The following is a 25,220-nucleotide window of genomic DNA, read 5'->3' as shown; positions in this document are numbered from 1 at the left end:
CTCTCTCTACTCTCTCTCTCTCTCTCTCTTCTCTCTCTCTCTCTCTCTCTCTCTCTCTCTCTCTCTCTCTCTCTCTCTCACACACTCTCTCTCTCTGTCGCTCATCGTTCCTGTCAGCTCCACTCCCACACATACGTTTCTGGTCCTTACACGTTTCCCCCTTGGCGGATTACCGTGAACGCAAACACTGCGTACAACAACTGCAGTTACATTATGGTCCCGATAATTAAATGGCATTGCTTTCGTATTTAAATATACACACCGATCCGCGGAGTCGTCGAGTGCAAAATACTACAAACAGTGGCAAAAAAGGAAATCTTCCTAGACACGGCGGTGATCGGTTGAACAGATTCCGAACGACCGCGGCGCGCGAGAAAGGAACAGATTCATTTGAAGCTGTGTACCGATAATCTCGATATTCTCGATTATTACTATTAGGCATTATTATTATTGCCGGGGTGGACTGGTGGTGCTTATTACGTTTAGTTGTTCGTTCTGCGGTTTAACGTTCCCCGGCATTTTAGCCCGTTTTTTTTTTTTTTTGGCTCTTTAGTCGTTAACGATATTATACCGTGAATACAGTGCAGGTGACAGTATGTGTTGGTGACGGGCAGTATTGTACAAAATAAATTAAATAAGACAAACGCTTACAACGCCCTAGGTCGGTAGAATCGCTCATATTTACAACACACTTATTTTGTTTGAACTATTTCAACGGTGCCTTTTGATTTGTATTTTTTCTGTAAACTCAATGGTACTACAACATGCTGTCTTTCTGCAACATTTTTTTGACATGAGGTATATCCGCAGACAAATCCTACTTTACCGATATTTTCTGTTTTGTAACATAATTTTAAATGCAAACTCAGCATCGTTGTGTATAATTTAAAGACGGGACTTTCCGGTTGCAAATCTGTTACTAGTATAATTTATTAATTACTATAAGAAATAAGAATCTGACGTCAATTCGTAAATACTTCGAACGTTGCACAAGTCAGAAAAAAGGAAATTATATAGTCTAATCAGTTTTTTATTTCAGTTTTGCAACCGATGGTTTATATATTCCATTAACACTACTTATTGACTAAATTACAGGATACATAAGTACTTGCATTCAATAGACGTTTATTAAACATAATAATGTAATATTTGTTAATACAATTTATTATATATAATCGCACCAGCTTAAATAATTTAATAAATATAATATGATTATATAAAAACAAAATAAAAATCAGGTTAAAAATTAAAAATACATATTGATAACAATAACTATAGCCGCGAAAGCCATTTAAATAAATAAGACAAAATTCTTGCAGCACACTTAAAATTAATACTAATAAATAAATAATAAGAAATAATTGTATAATTGTATGGCACTTGATAAGTATTCATGGGTTATAACGAAGCCTAAACACTAAGCTTTATAGATTATCATTTTCAGTATCGACATTATTAAATTAATAAATAGCACTCAACCTTGACGGATTGACTAAAAAAAAAGAGAAGAAGAGAGAAGAAAATAATAAAACTAGAAGCATATTTTTCCCTCGAGAAAATAATTGTTCTTAAATTAATATTTGAAAGCACAGGTAGCATTTCCATATGTGACTTAACGATAATATTTTAATTATAATAACCCACACAGTATATATATATACTATATGTGTATATATATTTTATGATACATCATGTATTATAAATATATATACTGTACAAATATATATTTGCTTATATAATTATACGTAATCGTGATTATTTCTTACTTTTCACCGTAAGTTTGGCCGAGGTCTCTACTTGTCCAGCGCTATTTGTGGCACGGCACGTGAACACACCAGAGTCTTCTTCGTATGTCGATGTTATCAACAGAACGGCCATGTTACCTTCGTACATCATCTGTAATCATGCATAGAACATTTTCATGAATAAAAACACGAAATATAATATTTACTAAATTAAGAAACCAAATACTGAAATACCTAAACGCATAATCATCATATTGTGATGAACAACCATTTATTACATTTTTAATTTGTTTAATTATAATATACGATAATGTCATACATTATAATCGTGTCAGATCAAATGACTAGTGGCTCTTCTAAATATTTTAATTTTTTTTGCAAACATCTATGTATGACTTTTTAAAAAATTAATTATTATCTCGTATACAGTATGCTAGGTATAGGTGTATAATGTATACATTCCTTTTTAAAACTATTTTAGATTATACAATACTCGTAAATTCGTTCTTTATTTTCGGAGAACACTTTATGCGTAAAACTCACTTTGATAATTTTGCTGATGATAATATTTAAATATGTAATATGTACTCGATCTTTTTACTCTTTTATACTTCAGATTCTTAGTGGAACGAAACAGCTTACATAAGTCTTACAATTAATTGTGTTTTTTGGGTAGAGGTAAATTACTTGGGTTTCAGAACAAATTTATTTAACTTTTATTAAAAAAACTAATATGACATAATACAGGATGATTCACCAAGCATGCTCACCCCCATTTTTTCCTTTGATAATGAAATTATTCAAATCTTGCTTTTTGCATTTTTTAAATATACTCAAATACCATTTTCTTTAATTCTTATTTTTTTTTTTTTGTACAACTTAAGGTTTCCTGTGGCGATACAATCTTCTGTTTTTCAAATATAAACCCCGGGCCTCCTTTTTTACTGTAAATTGTTTAGTGGTTTATTTTTTTTTGAAAATGTTTATGAACCCAGTTCAAAATTCGAATGTGTAGTTTCTCAATTATTAAAATGTTTATTCTAAGCATGAAAGTCCTTAAAAGTAATTTTACAAAAATAAAAACTGATTGAATATTGGATCCATTATTTATTATTTATATAATACAAATTATTAATGTTGATAAATTAATATTAATCAGCAAAATTTTAAATCAGCATATAGCCCCATATTTTCTAAACCTATTATCGTAGAGCTATTTTCCTTAGTACACAAAGCTAAATAACTCACAAGTTACAGTTAGAATTTTGATTCTGATACATCAATATTTTCAGTAAAATTCTCGGTAAATAATTTACTGCCAAAAAGGGGGGTTCTCATATGAAAGACAGAAGTTTGTGTCGCTACAAGACACTCTTTAAGTGTCTTGAATGAACTCTTTAAATGAATATCAAAATATTACATATACAACATATTATTATCTCATTTATATATGTATATTCTATGATATTAACTTGTGGAATATTATTACTTCTATAACATTTTATAACAAAAGTGTACCTCATAATTGAACAGGTTACTATAATGTATCTATCAAACAGTGATAAAAATGTACTCATGCTCTAACTTTATTTTAAATTCCTAATGAAAAACTTATCAGAAATCATTTATTACATTTAAAATCTTTATTTATCATCGCGTATGTATTTTTAAATAGAAAATAATTATGAAATTTTCGCGATTTTGATGATTTTTGTCAATATTCTAACTTCAAACTCGTATAAAAAATATCCACGTAGTTTTATATTTTTTAACTTCTGTAGGTATATACAGTTTATGAGGAACCTAGTATTAAATGTCAAGTCTTGTAGCAAACGACAATTTTTACATCAATCAAAAAAAATTAAAACGGTAAAACGTTTTTTTTATCTAGATTTATCTAGGTACCTATCTGCATACAAAAAAGCCGAAATATTTTAAAAATAATATGACATCTAAAAAATACTAGTATATATATTATATTAAATATTTGGTAATAATTTCAAATCTCTACTATTATTCATTTTTTAATTACAACATAAAATCAAAATCGAATTAGTCGAAAAATAGATTTTTGTAAAATTCCAATTCTTCCCTATCCACTCCTCCGATAATTCTAAAATTATTAAGAAGTAATTTATTTTTATTTTTGATCTTCCCCCTCCCCCCCCAAGGACCAACCAGATCTAAATCCAAATCTTACTACCATAGACAACCCTCAAGTTCGAAGTATTTTTTCTACTTCAAAAAGTGCTAAAACTAAAATAAAAAAATATTTTCATTGTTAAATCAATAATTACATTCATTAGTCCATCCAAAATCTAAAATTATATTCATAGGCTTGGTATTGTAGTAAGATCCTATATAAATAGTCCTTCATAAAAATTATGAACCCATATACATTTATATTTTATATTACATATAGTACTTATTATTATCTTATTCGAATGATAGGTATACAATATTAAGACTCACCTTAAAATCTGGTGTTTCAGGAATAAGTGTTCCTTCTCTGAACCATTGTACAGACGGTGACGGTTGACCCGACACTTGCGTGCGGAACTGAGCCGCATTACCTTCTGGAACGATAACGTCTCTCATTGGGCTCAAAGTTGGAGCTACATCTTGATTTTCAGGTACTGAAACATTATTGTATGATTTATTACATTTTGTTCACGTCGGAAAATATTTCACGACTTACCAATGACTTTCAAATTAGCTGATAGGACAGCCTGGCCACCGGCATTCGATACTAGACATTTGTACGTGCCTTCATCCTCCGGGAAGACTTCGGATATATGCAGTGATACCGTTTCCCCGTCTTGCGTCATGCGGAAATATTTTGAAGGTTTAATCACTTTATCGCCTTTTTGCCATTTTACTGTTATTGCTATGGAAATTATTAAAATAACAATATAAACACAAAGTCATGATCTTATAGTTTTTTTTTTTTTTTTTGTTACTTACGAGGTTGTCCAGAAATCTTACAGCTGAACGTCACGGGTTGTCCCTCGTGAATCACTTGTCCGGATAACGGTTGAGTGATTGTTGGCGCCTGCTCTTTACCACTGGGTTTTGATTTGGGTTTATCCTTCTGTTCCAAGGGTTGGACTAACAACGGAGCTTCACACCTCGCTTCGCCAGAATTGTTGATGGCCACACACTCGTAGGTTCCGCTGTCTTCGGTGACTGACTCGATGATCAAAAGCGTGTATTGGTTGTCTTCGTCTACTGTTTTGTAACGAATATCCTGGGTGATTTTCTTTCCGTTCTGTTTAGGAATAAAATTAAAATAGTTTTTAAAACACATGTTTTTCGAAAACTATCATAATAATTATAATTTAAATACATACCTTTAACCAATATACATCCAGTGGTTTATTAGCGCTGATTTTAACGTCAAACCTGACTAGTTGACCGGCTTTCACGACTGCTCCTTGCATTGTAGTGAGGAAACTCGGTGGACCAGGTCCTTTCCTGCCGACTTGTTTACGTTCTTCGACAAGTAGATTGGCGCTGCATTTTGCCTTGCCACCTCTGTTCTCCGCGATGACGGCAAACACGCCAGAATCTTCCATAAATACCTTAAAACCAAAATAATATTAAATAATATTCAAATCAATTTTTCCCGTTAGTTTATTGAATATGGATTATTACTTGTCTAATAATTAGTATGGACTTCGTACTAAACGTGTGTATTTGGAAATCTGGTGAGTTTTGTATTAAAAAGTCTTCTCGATACCATTTGATCGTTGGTAATGGTTCGCCATCGAATTCGACCTCAAAACGCGCTTGGTCCTGTTCGAATGCACGACAGGGTTGAATTTTGGTTGTAAATACTGGCGGTTTGGACGGTTCCTTGAAACAATAATATTAACGTGTATAAAATAAAATATTTATATTATGATTTATAGTTATTTTCTTACAACTTTTCCTTGGACTACCCTTTCTTGGTTTTTGCGTGTGTGTTCTACTTCAGTGGTTTCGGTAGCAGTAATTTTTCTGCGTATTTCTTTGTCGCCTTGTATCTACGTAATAAATGTAAATAAATATTTGAAAGTTATAAATGTTAATTTTTCTAATTTCCACTCACTTCTTTTTGTGTCTGTTGCTGTTTTGCTACGTGAATTTCTTTTCCATGCACCGAAGACTCAGACGGGTCCGGTATTATTTGTTGACTCTGATCACCCCGTGATTTAAGTAACTTTGTTTTTTGCCAAGGCATTAGTTCTTCTTTTTTATCTTTCTCTCTAAATAAAGTAAATTTTTTTTATAGTTAATCGTATTAAACTGTATATAGTATTTTAAAATTAATTAATTTTAGTAAATAATAACTTAATTTTATAGTGTACATACAACGATTCTTCGTAATTTGAAGACATATTTTTGGATGTAGTTTTCAACTTCTCGCCTGCTAATGATACTTGATGACTAGCTTCTCTGATTCTTGCCTCTTTTACCACTTGATCTCCTTCCAACTATACACCAAATCAATTAATCAATAAATTATATAAAAAAATGTATTATTATTTATTTCAAAATATTATGTTTAAATTACTTATTAGTACTGGTTGTTTGAAGGTAGGTACGATTATTTTTTTAAAAAATAATTAATATAACCACCATTCTTATAACAAAGTAATGAAATAATGTATAATTAATCAATGACACAATTTAGGTAAATAAAATTATAAAAAATTCAAATGTTGTCAATATTATTTTATTATTTATTAATCAATTATAATTGTTAAATGTTAGTTGTTATATCATTTATTGATCATAAAATTTCTAATCTTTCACCCATATTTTGAATAAAATAGGTAGTCTATATGTATGATCTACGATTAAAGTACTAAATAATAAAATATTGAACTTCAATTTATTTTAGTCAATGCTATTATTGTAAAGTTATAGGTATAAAAACCTTATAATGTTAATTCAACAAAATATTAATATTTTTTAATTTATTAATGTATTTGTAAGTATAACATTTACTTACTTTACTCAATTTACTATAATAATCTTCATTCTTCTTTTGTTTTACAGCTTCAGTCCATTCGGGTTTTGACTCATTTAATTGTTTTTGTTTCATTTGAACACCGACCGTTGATATAATCATATTACTATAATCAACATTTTGAACATTTGATGCTCTATCAGTAAACACTTTTTCTAGTTCATTCTCTTTAAGATCCTTTTGATACTGCACCAAATCACTGTCGTACCATGCTAAACATACATTTCAATTACAATTTGTCTTCATACATTTGTCAAATTATAACAAATGGATAAAAGGTACCTCTATTCGTGCAATACACTTACATTTTAATAAACCATAATTAAATAAACATGCAAAATAATAAATGAAAAATTAAATAATGGATAGTGAAATCAAACAAAAGTTTATAAGTTTAAAACTTCTTAAAATTATTATAATGTGCAATAAAATATTAAAAAGCGTTGGTTGTTGTAAAGTTTATTTTTTATTAGACAATATATCTATATAAAGTATTATTGTAATATATTAAGTTTAAAAAAAACAACACAATACCTGATTCAATACTCCAAAAATTGAAATGCTGTAGATAGTTAGTAGAAGCTACGAAGAATTCCTCTTGACAAGCCAATTTACCATGTTAGAAAAGCCTTATATAGTTGGATATAAAGGATAAGAATATTGGAAAAGTATGTGTATTTTTGAGTTTTGTGTTGTGCATATGTGTGAAAATATTTTGTTTTAATATTAGAGCTACATACTTGATTATTAATTATTATAGCATTAATTACCTCCAAGACTTGCACAGTGCATAGCCTATTTTAACATAGGTACTTTATAAATTATATGACATTCACAATCATGAAAAGTAATTTTAAGCATCTTCCATTGTTGTTTTTATGCATTAAAACATATTTATACTTACGTCTAGGTGAGTTTTTCAAAACTCCTCTGTAATCATCATGTCTTGAATTTACTGTGAGCATTGTTTCCACACGAGTCTCTCCACATGCATTTCTAGCAATAACTTCAACTTTACCATGGTCATATTGTCTTGTCTTTGGTATGTCAAGATGCCACATTCCATCGTAATTTAATTTGTATCTCATTCCCTACAATAAAACATTTATTTATATTAACTAAAAAATTTTACAAAACCCAAATATTAATTTGAGACTTACATTGACCACAGTATTTCCATTGACTAGCCACATAACTCTTGGTCTCGGAAAACCAGTGACTCTACAACAGAATCTAGCCCAATCACCTTCACATATAGTGACAGGTTCCGGTTTGCTTACAAATTGTGGCGGTTCTCTACGTTTTTCTTCTTCTTCTTTCATTTCAGGTGTTCTAAAATGTTTTAAATCAATCAAAACCTTCTTATTTTATTATATAATTTTATTATACTTACACTTGCCATGATGCTTCCATTTCTCTTATTTTTTCAATGCTCTTCATCCCTTTAGGAAGCTGTGAATCATAAATGATACCTGGCTTACCAGACGTTTTTATAGTGGCTCTGGTTTCATCTTGGCCATATAAATTAGTAGCCCTACAAACATATTCTCCACTGTCTTCAGGATATATCCAACCGAAATTCATTGCAACGTAACCAAAATCATAAATTGGATTAAATCTATTCTCTGTAAAATAATAATAAGATAGTTATTATATTGATAATTTCCTAAATATTTATATACTATTATATAATATATATTAATTAATTAAACATACTGTGTCTTAGTGGTTTGCCATTTAAGAACCACTCAACCTTCATATTAGGATCACCAACTGGAGCTAATTGACATTCAAATTTGGTTGATTCCATTTCAACTAACGACAACTGATCTTTAATTTGGGTGACAAACCTAAAATCAAAAACATTTTTTTTTTCATTCTTTCTCTCAGCGAAGTATAAATTGGTAAGATAATTGGAGGAAAATAAACATAAATAATAGTAAAATTGTATGTGAAATATGGTAATGTTAAAGAAATTTTGTTTCTAAAGGCAGACATTAAGTGGCTTTCACAAATCATATGAAAATAAGAAAAAATAAATTTACCTTGGTGGTTGTTTCTTCTCAACTTCATACAAATCATCTATGGTTAAATGAATCTCAGATGTGTATTTTTTAATAGCTGCTTCCATTTGAGTCAAAGCCTCTGATTTTTTCATACCTTTTGGTACTTGATTTTGAAGTAATATTGTTGGGAGCTCTGTAAATTAAAAAAATATATTAGTTCAGTATATTTTAAGATCAGAAATTAATGTAAACATACGTTTGCATGTGACCATAGCTTTGGTAATAGCTTCACCGTGATCATTTACAGCTCTACAAATGTACTCTCCTGAGTCTTCAGAGTACATAGAAAGTATATCCAAAGAGACGAAACCCAAATCAAATATAGATTTGTATCTATGCCCAGAAGGTAATGGTTTTCCATTTCTGTACCACTCTACTCTTAATTTTGGATCATTTTTAGGCTCGACTCTAGTTTCAAAATGCACCGAACTTGCTTCTTCGACAGTTGTTGACTCAATCTGTGTATTAAAATATAATACTACTATTTACTATTTCAATTAAACCATTATAAATAATATTCAATTAAAATAGCTTTACATTATAACAAACAATATAGTTTAAATAAATTATTTAAATTTTTTTTTTTTTTTTTAAAAACTAAATATTTATCACCATTTTTTTTTTACCTGAGCTAAGAATTTTGGTGGCATTGCTTCTATCTCATCATGAATTTTTTTTTCTTGTACAGGCCCTTGCTCTAACGCTTTTAACTTTTCTCCACTCATTCCATCTGGTAATTGTGATTCTAATATGACATTTTGTTTGGCAGTGCAAGTTAATTTTGCTTTAGTGAAAGCAGTTCCCCATTTGTTTGTTGCACGACATATATATTCGCCAGAATCTCGAGAGTAAACATAGTCCATATCCAAAGATATAAATCCAAAATCATTTATCACATGTACACGTGAGCCAGTGGCGAAAGGTTTTCCATTGAAAAACCAATCGATCCGTAATGTAGAATCATTAACAGGTTCTACTCTACATTCAAAATGTACGGATTTGGCTTCTTGAACATCCAATGCATCCTAAATAATTTGTTTTATTACTTTGGATTCTTAATAGCAAATTAATTACAAGAAAATATTCACCTTCAATTCTACAGTAAACCTAGGAGGATTTGGTTTTTCATCTTCAGCCAATATTTCTTCCTTTTTATACATATTCTCTTCGAGTTTTTGAATACTTTTTGTACCAGATCTGAATGTATTAGGCAATTGAGGTTCTAAAACTATACCTTGCCGGCCTTTTACTTGTAACTTACATGATACTGTTGCTTCTCCATGTTTATTGATAGCCTAAAATAAAAATTGATTATTACAATTTTTTAAATAAATGTGTATTTTATATTATAATATAAATAGCGGGTAAGGTTCGTTTTACCAAATACAATAGATTCCATACAGATGGAAATGCTGGCTGTTAAATATAAATTTATTTTAGATTAATGAATTTATATTAATGATTTTTGATTGATATTATGAATATTTAATGAATATAATAGCCATATAAAATCCCTTTAATTACAATATGTTCTATGGTTTAAGGGCAATATAATTTTTTTTAAGTTACTCTACCAATTTAAAAAAAATGCAAAATGTAGAACAGGAGCATAGTCATGCAATGGTAGTTGATATTGAGATTGTGATTATATAGTACTCTTTGGTATATAATAATATTAAATATACTATTATATTATATAGGTAATCAATGCTATTATTTATGTTATTCATATAATATAACTGGACTTTAAATTTACAAAAACTAACCTTGCAAGTATATAGACCAGAATCTCTAATATAAACACCAGCTACTTCAAGGATAACAAATCCAAAATCATTGATTGTTTTTATACGTGATCCGGCCGATAATACTTTGCCATTATGGAACCAAGTAACTGTCATGCTTGCATCATTGGATGGTACAAGCCTGCATTCAAAATGAGCCAACGAATTTTCTGACAAACTAAGATCAGCTGGGGTTGTAATAAATTCTGGTGCTCTTCCCAGATCATCTTCAGTTTCAATAGTTGCCCTTGATTTTCCAAGACCTTCAAGCTCTGCAATTCTATCAATAGTAGTGTCCATTCCTTTTGGAAGCTGTGATTCAAATATGATACTTCTCTTTCCTTGAACTTTCATGCTGGCTGTAGTGACAGCTTCACCAAAATGGTTAGAAGCTCGGCATGAATATTCTCCAGAATCTTCAGGATATACTGGAGATATTTCCAATATAACAAAACCAAACTCACAGAAAGTCCTAAATCTAGAACCAGCTTTTAATGGTTTTCCATTCCAGAACCATTCCACCTAATAATTTAAAACATTATTGAAACTGATTTTTTTAATGTTAAGTCATGAATTTACCTTTAAGTTAGGATCATCAACAGGTGTCAGGCGACCTTCAAAATGTGCACTTTCACCTTCTCGTAGACTATCAATATTGGATAATGGTTCAGTAAACATTGGAGCTTGGCGATTTTCCACAGATACTCTTTCATCTTTAACTCTGAGAGTTAAATCTTCAAGAGTTTGTATTTTTTCTAATCCTCCTTCCATTCCACGAGGCAGTTGAGAATCTAAGATCAAATTGGTTTTGGAGGAACAACGAAGATTTGCCTTAGTAGTATCAGTTCCTGCTTTATTGAATGCTCTACACTCATATACTCCAGAATTCTCTTCATAGCAATACAGTATATCCAATATTACTATACCAAAATCGTGGAATGTTCTAAACCTATGACCATGCTGTAGCTTTTCACCGTTGAAATACCATTCAACCTTAAAAAGTAATGCATACATACAATTAATTTTAAGGGTTAGTTAAAAATAAAATCCTAAAACATACAACAAGATTTGGATCGTTCACTGGTGTAACTCGAGCTTCAAAGTGAGCGCTTTGCCCTTCTTTCAAATTTGTTATGTCAACCAATTGAGTTGTGAATTTAGGAGCTTCTAATACCGGAGATGATGCAAATCCACTTGGTTGACCTGTTGCGTTTTCTAACTCATGAATTCTAGCTAATGAAGTAGGTTGCAATGAATCTAAATACACACCACCTTTTCCAGAGTATTGGATAGTGGCTTTAGTTATATCTTCACCATACCTTGATGAAAAATAAAATTTATTGTATATTAATAATTTCATGAATTTTTTTTATTTATTATAACTTTAAACCTACTTATTGCTTGCTTTACACACATATTCTCCAGAATCGTGGTTTTGTATATATGCTATATCCATGACAACAAATCCAAAATCGGAAATCATTTTAACGCGATTTTTGTGTAATAACGGTTGACCATTGTGGAACCATTCTACTTTTAAATCTGGGTCATTGACAGGTATTAATGTGCATTCAAAATGTGCAGAATCTCCATCCTTTAAGCCAACAAGAGTCTGAATTTGAGATGTGAATTTTGGTTTTTGACCAGTTATTCTTTCTACACATTCTAGTGTAACACTCATCTCTGCAGATCCATAATCATTTGTTGCTTTACAAGTGTATGTTCCTGTATCAGCTATTTTAGTACCAAGAATTTCAAGAACAACCATTCCAAATGCATAAATTGTACGAATACGGTGACCTAGACAATTTAAAATGAATTAATACACAAATATTGAAGACTCAAACCTAACAGCTTACTAGCTTCGATGGCATTTCCATTGTAGAACCATTCAACAACCATTTTCTGATCACCAACAGGTGTTAATGAAGCTTCATAATGAGCAATTTCACCTTCACTTAAGAAACCAAGGTCTTTGAACTATATTACAAAATAAAAATTGATAATAAATAAAATATACATGTATTAATATAACTTTTATTTATATTACTTGTGAAGTGAAAACAGGTGCATGCCCAGTCTCTTTATCCGTAATTCCTTGTTTTTGCCTTTGTAGAGATTCTTCTAAGCTTTGAATTTTTTCCAAGCCTTCTTCTCCTTTTGGGTGTTGAGTATGTTCAATTAATCCTTTGTTGCTACTGCAATACACAGTTGTTGAAGTATATGTTTCTCCAGAATGGTTATATGCTTTGCAGGTATAGACTCCTTGATCTCGTTCATACACATCAGTTAAATCCAAACTTATAAAACCAAAATCATTGTTTGTCTTAAAGCGTGATCCTAAAAGTAAGATAAAGTTTTTCCAAATTTGAAGTAATGACATAAATAAATAATCTAAATATCTCTATCCAATTTTACCTAAATCAAGTACTTTTCCATTAAAGTACCATTCAATTTTGAGATTAGGGTCATTCTTGGGTTCAACTTGAGCCTCCAAATGCAGTGGTTTACTTTCGGCTAATATGAATTCAGCTTCAAGGGGTACAACAAATATTGGTTTTGGGAAAGCAGCCTCAGGCAAAGATGCTTGACGTTGATATTTAGAAGCTAAATTATCTTCTACTTTTTGTACCTTTTCTAATCCAGTTTTGCCTTGTGGATGTTGTGTGTCTAAATGAATTCCTTGGAGACCTTAATAATTAAAACAAATAATTAATTATGTATACAAAAATGTTAGTGTAAAAATTTAAATAATTGATATTACCTGTACATTTTAATGTTCCAGTTGTTACAGCTTGACCTTTGCTATTACTAGCTTTGCAAGTATATATCCCAGAATCTTCCGAGTATGCATGATGTATGTCTAATGTCACAAAACCAAAATCATAGGCAGACTTGAATCGTGCTGCACTTTGAAGTGGTTTTCCATTTACAAACCAATCTGTTAAATATATAAACTATGTTTATTCAGAATTCAATAATATATTTTTAAGTATTTAAATACCAATTTTCAAAGTTGGATCTTTAGAAGGTTCTACTTGACATTCAAAATGAACATCACTTCCTTCTTTACATTCCCAGTTATTAAGATGAGAAATGAAAACAGGACTTTCAAAAACTGGTTCTGGGCCTTCAACTTGTCCAGCATGTGGTTTTTCCAAATCTTCAATTTTTGATAGTGATTCAGGGTGTAAAGTGTTACTTAATAACCAATGGCTATCGGATATTTTTAATGTACAAGTTGAAACAGCTTCACCCAAAAGGTTTGATGCTTTGCACGTATAGATAGCTGAATCATCTGGTCTCAAACTATTTATTGCTAGTGTGACCAAACCAAAATCAAAAGTGCTGCGTATTCTTGAACCTAAAATAATAGATATTAGATATTATTAAAATGAGTAATAATGGCATTCATTAAGTATAAGGGATTGATTATTTAATTACCAATTATTTCAGTATTTAAATTGTATTTTTCATAAAATTGAATATACCTTTGTTTTATTATTTTTTTTTTTATAAGAGAAAAATCAAATATAAATTATCTTAACATACCAGTCGTTAATGTGACTCCATTTTTGAACCATTCAATTCGAAGATTAGGATCTGCTCTGGGTTCTACTTGAGCTTCTAAATGAACATGCTGACCTTCAGCTAGACGGTCTTGATTTTGCAAATGTGATGTAAAAACAGGTGCTTGTTGTGGTCTTGTATCAATAAACATTTCAGGAACTTTATTCATTTCTGCTTCTTTAAGCTGGATTTTTTCCCATGCATCAGGTTGAATTGGTTCATGAATAATTGATGAGCGATCTAACATACATTTTTTAGATAACTATTTGTAAGTACAAGTAATATGTATTTAGGTTACTATTTACGTTTTATTTTCATTGAAGTGGAAGAAACAGCTTCTCCAGCCCTGTTAATTGCTTTGCATGTATAAACTCCAGAATCTTCTGCAACAGTTGAGCTGATATCCAATGTAACAAAGCCAAAATCATTTGTTACTTGGAATCTTGAACCTATTTCAAACGATTAAAAATAAAATGTTAATACACAAATAAATATTAAATAAAATGTCTTACATACAATAATTTATTACAAATTATTTGTATAAACAAATTTAAATTATTTGAGTTTTCCAACTTACCCATTTTTAATTCGACTCCATTAACATACCATTCGAAACGTAATGTTGGATCACCTACTGGTACAACTCTACACTCAAAATGAGCATGTTGACCTTCAATAAGCTCTGAAGGGCCTGTAAGAAGTTGTGTGAAAATCGGTTTCTCAAATGATCTCTCTGCCTCTTCTCTCTTCAATGGCTCTTGACTACGTTCTAATTCAACAATTTTTTTAAGACCTTCTGGATGTTGACTCTCTAACTGAATATCAGATTTTGCTAATCAAAAAAAATTTATTTAATACAATTTTATAAAAATAACAATCATTAACTCTTTTTATAATATTTACTTCTAACTCTCATAGAGGCTGTTGAAACCGCCTCACCAAGAGCATTTGTGGCTTTACAACTATATACCCCATTATCTTCATCTCTTACATGAGAAATATCTAAAGATATATAACCAAAGTCATATGTTTTTGTAATCCTTGAACCTAAAATAAAATATTAACCAATATTATATTATGTTTTAAATCGATTAAAAATTCTACTAATACTTGTTTCTATTGGTTTTTCATTTCTAAACCATTCGACAGTCATCGAAGAATCACCAATTGGGATAAGACGACATTCAAAGTGAGCTGTTTGTCCTTCATTTATGCTGTCAATATTTTGTAAAGGTTGTGTAAACATTGGTCTTTGTTTTGATATAGGTTCTGAATAATCTGCACGTTTGAAAGGTACAGCCATCTCTAACTCTTTTATTTTTTCTAATCCTTCAGGTCTTTGAGAGTCCAAAATTATACTTCCACCTCCTAATATGCAAAAAATTATAAATTGTATACATAGCTTAAATCATCTAATTCTTGTTTTAAGTGATTAAATACCTTGAACTAATAAATTAATATTTGAAGTAGCTTGACCCAATTCATTGGTAGCTTTAACAGTGTACTTTCCAGCATCTTCAGGAACAACATGGCCAATATCTAAAGATATGTAACCAAAGTCATATGTAGTATGGAAACGAGAAGCAGATCCGAGGGGTTTGTCATTATGGAAGAATTCAACTTTCAATTTAGAATCGTGGATAGGTTTTACTTGACACTCAAAGTGGGCTGTTTTTCCTTCAGCTACCTCAGTAGTGCCCTGTTAAAATAATTATTATGTGGTTTAATACTATTGAAATTAAGAAGGGTAAAATAAAAATATACCCATAGATCGGTTAATGTTGGTACTGTTGGCGGAGGCTCGTTGATTTCAAGTTTTGCTGGGCGTCCTTGCGCTTCAAGTTCACGAATCTTTTCTAAACCATCAGGATGCTGCGTTTCTAAGTAGATACTTCTACGAGCTATTTAAAAAAAATTATAATAAATATTATAAAAGTATAAATAGGTAAATTATAAATTATACAAATTAAAGGACATACAATTTTCATAAAAAAATTTACTTACAGGCAACATTTATTTGGCAAGTATTTACTGCTTCTCCTTTTTTATTAGTGGCTTTACACATGTAAGTACCGGAATCTTCAGCATATGCATACAAAATATCCAATGCAACATATCCAAAATCATGTGTAGTCTTAAAACGATGACCCGTTTTGATTGCAACTCCATTAACAAACCATTCTATTTTCAAATCAGCATCATTAATGGGTTCAATTCGAGTTTCTAAATGAGCATGTTCTCCTTCTTTCAATAATTCAAGGCTAAACATACATAAATTAAATATATCATATAAAATGTATTAAATATGCTGAATAATAGTATATATAATTTTATTTACCTGTTAAGAGGTGTGAGGAATACTGGTTTTTGAAGTTCAAATACAGCTTCTTGAGCTGTAGGTCTTTCATAAGCTTCAAGTTGTTTAATCTTTTTCAATCTATCCTCATCCAAGGTGTCTAACTGAAGACCAGATTTAGCTAAATAAATAAAAGTTATTATTTAATATAATAAAAATACACTTAAATAAAATTAAAAAATAATTTATTGATTAAAAAAGTAACTTACAATCGACAGTTACAATGCAAGTAGTGACTGCTTCTCCGGCAGCATTTTTGGCTTTGCACATGTATGTTCCTGAATCTTCAGGATAAGCATAAAGTACATCCAAAGCAACAAATCCAAAATCATAAACTGTCTTAAATCTGTGGCCTTGAGGAATTGGTATTCCGTTTCTATACCACTCAACCTTCATAGTTGGGTCGTTAACTGGAATTAATGTAGCTTCAAGATGTACACTACGTCCCTCTGGAAGATGTTCTATATTTTTAAGAGGTCGTCCAAATTGGGGTTTCTCTGTCATTAAAACGTCTTCAGCAGCTGCTCTTTTAAATCTAGAATCATCTTCTAGATACTGTATTTTGTTCAAAGCTCCTTGGTGTTGAGTATCACTAATAATCGATGCTCGAGATTGAACTCCTAGCTTAACTGATGACTCGGCCCTACCGAGTTTATTAATTGCCCTGCAAGTATATTCTCCCGAATCTTCTGGTAAAGCAGATAAAACATCCAATGACGCAAAACCAAAATCATAAGTTGTTCTAAATCTATGTCCTGTTTGTAATGGTTTCCCATTGTGTAACCATTCTAATTGCAGTGTATGATCAGGATAAGGCTCTATACGACATTCATAATGAGCACTTTGACCTTCAATTAAACTTTCAGTTCCATTTAATGGCACAATAAACTTAGGTGCCTCAGTAACTTCTACTTCTTTTTGTTCTGTACGCTTGTACCTATTAGAATCTTCGAGCTGTCTTAATTTATCTAATGCTGCTTCGTGTTGACTTTCCAATTGAAGAGAAGCTTTAGCTGAAAAACAATATAAGGTGTTAAGTATTATTTTAAAGTTCCTAGGTATATTCTTATAATTAACTAATAATAAGTTTAAAATAATGCTCACAATGCACATTCAGTGTGGCTGAGGTGACTGCTTGTCCTAAATCATTTATAGCTCTGCATGTATAAGTACCAGAATCCTCAGGATAGACATATTTAAGATTAAGAGCGACGTAACCAAAATCATGCATTGTTGATACACGATTAGCTAAACATTTTAAATTATAAATTTATTTTAAATTAATAGTTTAACATTTTTATATATTCAATAGTATACATACATGCTTGAATAGGAATTCCATTTCTTAACCATTCTACTTTTAATTTGTCATCACCCACTGGTATTAATCTTGCTTCAAAATGAGCAGGCTGACTTTCAATCATTGTACTATCTCTCATAGGTTGAGTAAATACTGGAGCTTGTGTTACTGCATCCTCTATAATTGATTGTCGTTGATAACGGTTTGAGTTTTCAAGCTGAGCTAAACGTCCTAATGCATCTTCGTGTTGAGATTCCAAATAAATCGACTTTCTCGCTGAAATGATATTAAATTAAATTGATAAAAAAATAATTTGACTATATTATTGTATAAACTCACATTGAACGTTGAGATTTCCTGATGTAATAGATTGTCCTAGCCAATTAGTTGCACGGCATGTGTATGTGCCAGAATCTTCAGGTAAACATTGAAGAATATCCAATGCAACAAATCCAAAGTTATTAGTTTCAGTAAATCGCGATCCAAATTTAATTGGGACATTATTATGGAACCATTCAACTTTCATGGTGTTATCAGATACTGGGATTAATCTACATTCAAAATGAGCTCGTTGGCCTTCCTTAATATCACAATGCTTCAACGAAGTAGTGAAAATTGGGGCTTGAGTGGTTGTTTCTTCAATATCTTCTCTTCTGTTGTACCTAGATTTTTCTTCAAGATACTGAATTTGTTCAAGACCCATTTCATTTTGAGTATCTGTTACAATACCTGACGAACCTGCATAAAAATAAAATTAATAAATCACTAGATCGTATTTAAGTAATTATAAAATTATTTACTTCTGCAGGTTAGATGAACATTTGTTTCATCAACGCCAAGTAAATTAACAGCCCGACACGTATAAGTTCCAGTGTCTTCTTCAATGACATCTATGATATCTAAGGCCACATACCCGAAATCATGGATAGGTCTAAAGCGATGGCCTATTAAAATAATAAAAATATATTTTAACAAAATAATATTATAATGTGTATGTAATAGGTACATATGGATTATTAATTATTTTATTACTTCAAACATAATCTTACCAATAATAATTGGTTTTCCATTTTTAAACCACTGGACTTCTAAGTTAGAATCAGTGACTGGTTCTAATTTACATTCAAAATGAGCATGCTGTCCTTCTTTTAAATTCTCCACATTCTTTGGTTTGGACAAAAAACGAGGTTTTATTTTAACAGATTCTTCAATCATTTCAGCCTTTTTGTATCTAGCTGAATCTTCTAGATATTGTATTTTTTCCAGACCATGTGGATGTTGTGAATCTAATATTAAATTCTGTTTTGCAATCACTTTCACTGAGCTGGAGGTAACAGCTTCACCCATTTCATTTCTAGCTTGGCAAGTATACACTCCGGAATCTTCAGGATATACACTTAATAAATCCAATGCTACATAATCAAAATCATAGGCAGGGCGGAACCTATGTCCTGTTTTTACTGGACGTCCGTTGACCAGCCAATCGATTTTCATAGTTGGATCTCCAACCGGTTTTAATCTACATTCCAAATGTATGTTTGTACCTTCAGATGTCTGTATATTATGTAATGGTTTTGTGAACTGTGGTGCTTGCATAATACTTTCTTCTTCGGTAGTCATTTTTTGGTATCTTGAAGCGTCTTCTAACATTTGTATCTGCTCTAACGCATACTCATTTTGACTTTCAGTTAAAATATCTGATCGGCATAATACCTATGTATAATTCAAAAAAAATTAGTTAACATTTTTTGTATTAAAATAGCGTATATTATATTTACATTGACACATGCAGATGTATGAGCTGATCCTAAATGGTTTGTAGCTCTCACAGTGTATTCACCAGAGTCGATCGACGTGACATGTATGATATCCAAAGCCACATATCCAAAATCATAATACGTACGGAACCTCGAACCTTTTGGAAACATAGTATTTTGATGAATTATTTATATTATATATATTTTTGTATGGAGTTATCAATTAATAAATTAATGAAATAAATTAAGGGATATCTGAATTAATAATTACCAACTGTTACAGGTTTTCCATTTTGGAACCATTCGACTCTCATCGTAGGATCACCCATAGGCTCAAGACGGCATTCCAAATGAACATTTTTTCCCTCATTCAATGGTGCAGGGTCGCTTAATGGTTGTATAAATATAGGTCTCGACTTCGAAATTTCCTCAATATCATACTGAGGTTCAGTGAACTTTTTAGATTCAAGATAAGGAGCTTTTTCGACTACTCCACGATGCATAGTAGATGTATCAATATTTGAACGAACTAAAAATACATCAAATATAAATTAAAAACTAGAGAACAATATTATTTTGTATAGACTGTTTAAGTTTTTGACAATTACCTTCAACTTGCATTGTTGATGACAGCTGGGCCTCTCCTAATGCATTCCTTGCAACAACTACATATGTACCACTATCTTCTGCTCTTACACCAAGAATATCCAAAGCCACATAACCAAAATCATGATATGTTTGAATTCTATTAGCGCTCATTATTACTCTTCCATTGAAATACCATTCAATCTATAATTATAGTGAATGTTCAAAAATAATAAATATATAGTCAATAAAGATATATTTACTCTGAATTCTAACAACTTTAACAAATATATTCATTAAATTTTTAATAAAAATATTTCAAGGTGTTAATTGATAAATAATTAATTTGTAAGTTTAAAAAAACACTATTTATATTTATAAATAAATAAAATATCTAAATTGTGTTGAAAAGTATTTGTGAATAAAAAATGCAACATTTAAATAGTAATTATTACCTTCATGGTCACATCATTTTGAGGTTCTACTCGTACTTCAAAATGAGCTCTTTGCCCTTCAGCAATTTTATTTGTTCCTTTTAACGGTCCAAGGAATCTAGGTTTTTGTGTAACAACTGTTTCTTCTTCTGCCTTTCGTTTATTCTTTCTAAAATTTTAATTTGATTAAAAATTAAAATCATTTGAAAAAATTAATTTACAAATTTTATTTTGTCGATTTACCTTGAATCTTCCAAATATTGGAATCGTTCGAGACCTCCAGGGTGTTGGCTATCTTGTACAACATCTTTTCTAGTTAGCACAGTTAATGTAGCAGATGTCGAAGCATCTCCTAAATTATTATAAGCTCTGCAAGTATATGTTCCAATATCAAAAACAGTTACATATTTTATTGTTAATGCAACATATCCAAAGTTGAAGAATACAGTCATTCTTGAACCTAAAATAAATCATCATTATTTAAATAATAATAATATTGGACTAGTCAGTAGCCTTTTATATACATAAGAAGTGTACATACTAGCTTCAACTGGTTTACCATCCTTTAACCATTCTACTTGAAGTGTCGAGTCTCCTAATGGTTCTAATCTTGCTTCAAAATGAGCGAAACCACCTTCTTTAATGTTTTGTTGATCTTTAATTGGTGTTTTAAATTGTGGTGGTGCAACACTTTCTGGTGCACTTATTTTATATTCCTGATTTTTTTGTTGTAGGTAAGATTGTTCTAAAGCCTCAGTTTGATCAATATACCTTTGCTGTTCTGGGTAGCCTAAATCGCCTGTAATACTGCTATGAGCTAATTTATAAAAAAAAAATCAATAAAACTATAATTTTAAAATGTTGATTAATAATTATTTATTAAATATATTAAATACCAACCAATGACATTTAATGTCGATGTGCTGATAATTTCTCCCCATCGGTTTATTGCTCTTAAAGTATATTCTCCACTGTCTTCTGCACGAAGATGCATAATATTCAACGATACGTAACCAAAATTAAATATTGTTGTTATTCTTGAACCTTAAAACATTACAATATAATGGTTAGTATTATTTTTAATAAAGAAATACTTTTTTTCTATAAAAAAATTATAACATACTTGCTGTAATAGGTTTTCCATCTTTATACCACTCTACTTTCATTGTTGGATCACTGACTGGATTAAGCTGAGCTTCGAAATGTGCATTTCTACCCTCTTGTAAATTACCCATATCATGTAATGATTTAACTAAAGTGGGTGGTAATGGCTGAACTTCATCGTAACTATCACTTCTTTGATATTTGGAATAATCTTCCAATTGTTCAATATATTTTAAACTGTCTGGATATTGACTTGATTTATCAATTTCATCTCTCCCTAAAATAAAATATTTAATATCAAAACCCATGGTTTCTACTAACAAAATAATTGTTCAATCATACCTTCAACTTTGAGAACAGCAGTAGATTGAGCTGTTCCCGAGCTACTGGTTACTCTACATGTGTATTCTCCAGCATCATCTGATACAATGCTCAACAAATCCAAAGCTATGAAACCGTAATTTAGTAAAGTCATAGCTCTAGAACCTTGAAATAATAAATAATAATCAATAGTTTAATGTTATTTAATTAACAACCAAATTTTGTACAAACTTACTTGCTTGTAATGGATAACCATTTACAAACCACTCAGCCACCATGGTTGGATCTCCAATGGGTTCAATTCTAGCCTCAAAATGAATTCGACCATCTTCTTGTTGAGATATGTTTGCAAGCGGAACAATGAACCTTGGCGGTGGATAAATCTTGTCTTCTTCTGGTCGAGGAGTATGGTATTTTGCTCTCTCGACATGTTTTAGAAAAACAACTTCTGGTTCTGGCTCAGGCCTATGGATGTTGTAAATATAGAGAATACGTTTTTGACTAGTTTTTTCAAATAAATAAAATCTAATAAAAAGCTCTTTCTCACTCAGGTTCGATTACTCGTGTTGGTTTTGGCAACCTGAGACGTCGGTCTTCGGAGAAATCTTCAGGGCGAGGTTTCCTTATGATGTTTAGTCGAGCCCGTGTGGCTGTAGATCCAGCTGTGTTTTGAGCTGTACATTGATACCAACCTGCGTCTGTTGGAGAAGCTCTTGCTATTTCTAATACTGAACCACCTCCTTCGGTCCATACAGATACCATTCCTGGTTGTTCGCTGATGTTTACACCATCCTAAAATAATAATATTGATAAATTCTGTGCTTACTTACATGTTAAAAAATAAATAAGATATTTCAGCTTACTTTTTGCCATGTTATTCTTGGTACTGGGGTTCCAACAGCTCTGACACTCAACGTAACTGTTTCTCCTTCGTTTATATTTAAAGGTGTAAAACGTTGTACAAACTTTGGAGAAACTACAAGTTCTTTTTCAACAACTCCCAAATTACACTAAATAAATTAAATTAATTAAATTAAACAAAACAGATTATAAACTTGTTGCATTAACCCATTAACAAAGTATTATTTTATTTTATAAAAATTGAGTTAAATGTATTAAAAGTAAAGACGTCAATATGTCGTTGACATTTGTAAATATATTTGAAACATACAAGTATTATAATATAATAATACTTTATCACTTTGGAAGGATAGAATTATGAATTAGAAATAATATATTCATTATTATTTCTTAAACAACATAAAACAAGTAAAAAATTTAAAAAAAAATATTGTACCTATAAAACAAAGTAAAAAATTGTTATTTTTTGAGATATTAAATTAATAACCTATTATGATCTATATAAATCATAATATATATTTATAATAAAACCAACTTTTCTCATTAGTTAATGATTTAAATGTTCTCAACAAAATACCAATGCTTCCTTAAACTTGTGGCATTACATATATTATACAGAAAAAATCGACAAGTATAAACAAAATAAAATTCTTGCAGTAAAACGTGAATAGGTACCTAGGTACTTGAAAACTAACTTATTTTTTATGTTTTTTACTTTTATTGAGAGGAATTATGAATATACAATCATTTTAGAAATAATATAAAGACATATTATACTAATTTAAATTATAAAAATCTTATAATTCTGAAAATAATATTATACCTAAGTAACTACTGTTTGAAAAAGGATAATATAAATAATAATTATAGGTATTACTGTATTAGGTATATAAAATAAATGTTGGATAGATAATTGATTATAATTCAATCATAATATCTAATTTATAATTAATGATAGCAATATAATGTAAATGAATAGTTTTTTTTTATAAAACAATTAGAGCCACCATGCTAATAAAAATTAATTAAAAAATATTAATAATTTTCTAAAGAAGAATTTAATGATCAAAAACTAGTAAAAAAAGTCAGAAGTAAGATAATAATTATGATAGGTAGTTGTTGTTAATGTTAAACTTACAACATTTTTGATTTCAAAAGTACAACATAATTTGATGTAGCTACAAGATAACTTTCCTCAACTTATTTTTACATAATTTATCATTATCTGATTACAAATCTAATGAGGAGCTATTCAGAAATTAATCACTTGTCTCGTCGATGTATTGTTAACAATTAATAAATATTAGATCATATATAATAGTATGATCATGATTTAGATATAACATAAAATAAACAATGAATATCTTTTGTACAATTCTCAAAGGAAAAATAAAATATTGCCTAATATTATTATTTATTACATATTAGTTATTAGTAACTTATAACCCATGTAGGACTACATTACAATATTCACCTTCACTATTTGGAAATTGGAACATTTAGAACTCAAAAGTCAGAAACTCAGAACTTAAATGTTGATATTATAAAGATAAAATATAATGAAATATAATAATGTATTATGTTGTGATAATGTATTTTGGCGGGAATCGGCAGCATCAGCTGAGGCCCGAGACTCGTGAATGCGTGATAATCAGAATCGTGAAAACACATGGTTATGGCTTATGACTTATGGGTGTATAGGCATTCGATCGAGTGTCGCTTCTATATTGTTCTATAGTATAATAGGCCTATGGTGTAGGAAACAAAAATTGACACCATAGTCGCAATTTATGAATTTTTCTCTAAACACAATCATTGTCATTCTGTAATTTTCATTAGGTAACTAGTCATTATAGTTATTACTCATTACAATATGACCTGTGTATAATAAAATTTCCAACAATACACCAGATTACAATTATTTGTTAAGTGGGTATATTATAGCCGTATAAGTAATAAGTTATAAACGCAATTCTGCCTATACCTATAAAAATTGCCACCCAGGACGACCGTAGGGGCATAGTAGCTCTTCGTTAAATATAAATTTCAGCAGGTCCTTGGGTAGGTACCTATTTTAGTACCCGATAGTACTAAAAAATATACTCTAAAATACACAGTAGCGTACGCAGAATTTTAGTTCGGTTAGGGTTTTACCTGAGCAAATATTTTTACATTATTTTTTTCTAAACAATTTTTATATAAAAAATTATAGTTATTCTCATATTTAGTCTACATTTACAGTACCTATTTAACCTGATCATTTGATCAGCAAAAAAAAAAAAAAACCGAAACTGATTATCGACGTTGTTGTTATATTCAACTA

At 30.3% G+C, this 25,220-nt stretch overlaps 1 protein-coding gene across 26 annotated transcripts in view; it reads right to left on the bottom strand.

Moving 5' to 3' along the window:
• The window catches only part of LOC100160310 (titin), a 159,967-nt gene that overhangs the window by 119,153 nt on the left and 15,594 nt on the right, over positions 1-25,220 (bottom strand). For 25 of the 26 annotated variants that reach the window (XM_029487044.1, XM_029487050.1, XM_029487035.1 and 22 more), the window contains exons 9-62: positions 22,900-23,046; positions 22,584-22,828; positions 22,272-22,501; positions 22,058-22,201; positions 21,735-21,992; positions 21,512-21,655; positions 21,153-21,428; positions 20,855-21,071; positions 20,633-20,780; positions 20,201-20,381; positions 19,864-20,121; positions 19,614-19,750; positions 18,885-19,548; positions 18,636-18,779; positions 18,175-18,573; positions 17,857-18,111; positions 17,640-17,783; positions 16,745-17,548; positions 16,518-16,656; positions 16,184-16,440; positions 15,944-16,080; positions 15,620-15,878; positions 15,290-15,547; positions 15,083-15,226; positions 14,757-15,011; positions 14,485-14,628; positions 14,162-14,419; positions 13,614-13,973; positions 13,374-13,550; positions 13,028-13,300; positions 12,660-12,949; positions 12,469-12,589; positions 12,004-12,409; positions 11,670-11,928; positions 11,189-11,602; positions 10,592-11,131; positions 9,914-10,120; positions 9,452-9,850; positions 9,022-9,283; positions 8,805-8,958; positions 8,476-8,609; positions 8,153-8,384; positions 7,920-8,091; positions 7,664-7,850; positions 6,742-6,971; positions 6,099-6,220; positions 5,836-5,992; positions 5,669-5,770; positions 5,400-5,600; positions 5,096-5,326; positions 4,710-5,013; positions 4,444-4,632; positions 4,218-4,381; positions 1,767-1,896 (exon numbers count right to left, since the gene is read on the bottom strand). In XM_029487044.1, the coding sequence (XP_029342904.1) occupies positions 1,767-1,896; positions 4,218-4,381; positions 4,444-4,632; positions 4,710-5,013; positions 5,096-5,326; positions 5,400-5,600; positions 5,669-5,770; positions 5,836-5,992; positions 6,099-6,220; positions 6,742-6,971; positions 7,664-7,850; positions 7,920-8,091; positions 8,153-8,384; positions 8,476-8,609; positions 8,805-8,958; positions 9,022-9,283; positions 9,452-9,850; positions 9,914-10,120; positions 10,592-11,131; positions 11,189-11,602; positions 11,670-11,928; positions 12,004-12,409; positions 12,469-12,589; positions 12,660-12,949; positions 13,028-13,300; positions 13,374-13,550; positions 13,614-13,973; positions 14,162-14,419; positions 14,485-14,628; positions 14,757-15,011; positions 15,083-15,226; positions 15,290-15,547; positions 15,620-15,878; positions 15,944-16,080; positions 16,184-16,440; positions 16,518-16,656; positions 16,745-17,548; positions 17,640-17,783; positions 17,857-18,111; positions 18,175-18,573; positions 18,636-18,779; positions 18,885-19,548; positions 19,614-19,750; positions 19,864-20,121; positions 20,201-20,381; positions 20,633-20,780; positions 20,855-21,071; positions 21,153-21,428; positions 21,512-21,655; positions 21,735-21,992; positions 22,058-22,201; positions 22,272-22,501; positions 22,584-22,828; positions 22,900-23,046 (13,063 nt within the window). The remainder of the gene's footprint in view (positions 1-1,766; positions 1,897-4,217; positions 4,382-4,443; positions 4,633-4,709; positions 5,014-5,095; positions 5,327-5,399; positions 5,601-5,668; positions 5,771-5,835; positions 5,993-6,098; positions 6,221-6,741; positions 6,972-7,663; positions 7,851-7,919; positions 8,092-8,152; positions 8,385-8,475; positions 8,610-8,804; positions 8,959-9,021; positions 9,284-9,451; positions 9,851-9,913; positions 10,121-10,591; positions 11,132-11,188; positions 11,603-11,669; positions 11,929-12,003; positions 12,410-12,468; positions 12,590-12,659; positions 12,950-13,027; positions 13,301-13,373; positions 13,551-13,613; positions 13,974-14,161; positions 14,420-14,484; positions 14,629-14,756; positions 15,012-15,082; positions 15,227-15,289; positions 15,548-15,619; positions 15,879-15,943; positions 16,081-16,183; positions 16,441-16,517; positions 16,657-16,744; positions 17,549-17,639; positions 17,784-17,856; positions 18,112-18,174; positions 18,574-18,635; positions 18,780-18,884; positions 19,549-19,613; positions 19,751-19,863; positions 20,122-20,200; positions 20,382-20,632; positions 20,781-20,854; positions 21,072-21,152; positions 21,429-21,511; positions 21,656-21,734; positions 21,993-22,057; positions 22,202-22,271; positions 22,502-22,583; positions 22,829-22,899; positions 23,047-25,220) is intronic. The other variant, XM_029487057.1, reaches the window with a different exon arrangement.

This window comes from Acyrthosiphon pisum, chromosome A1, assembly GCF_005508785.2.
Source record: "Acyrthosiphon pisum isolate AL4f chromosome A1, pea_aphid_22Mar2018_4r6ur, whole genome shotgun sequence".
NCBI lineage: Eukaryota > Metazoa > Arthropoda > Insecta > Hemiptera > Aphididae > Acyrthosiphon > Acyrthosiphon pisum.
Note: the sequence above shows the minus strand (reverse complement) of the source record. Positions and strands in the feature narration are given on the sequence as shown.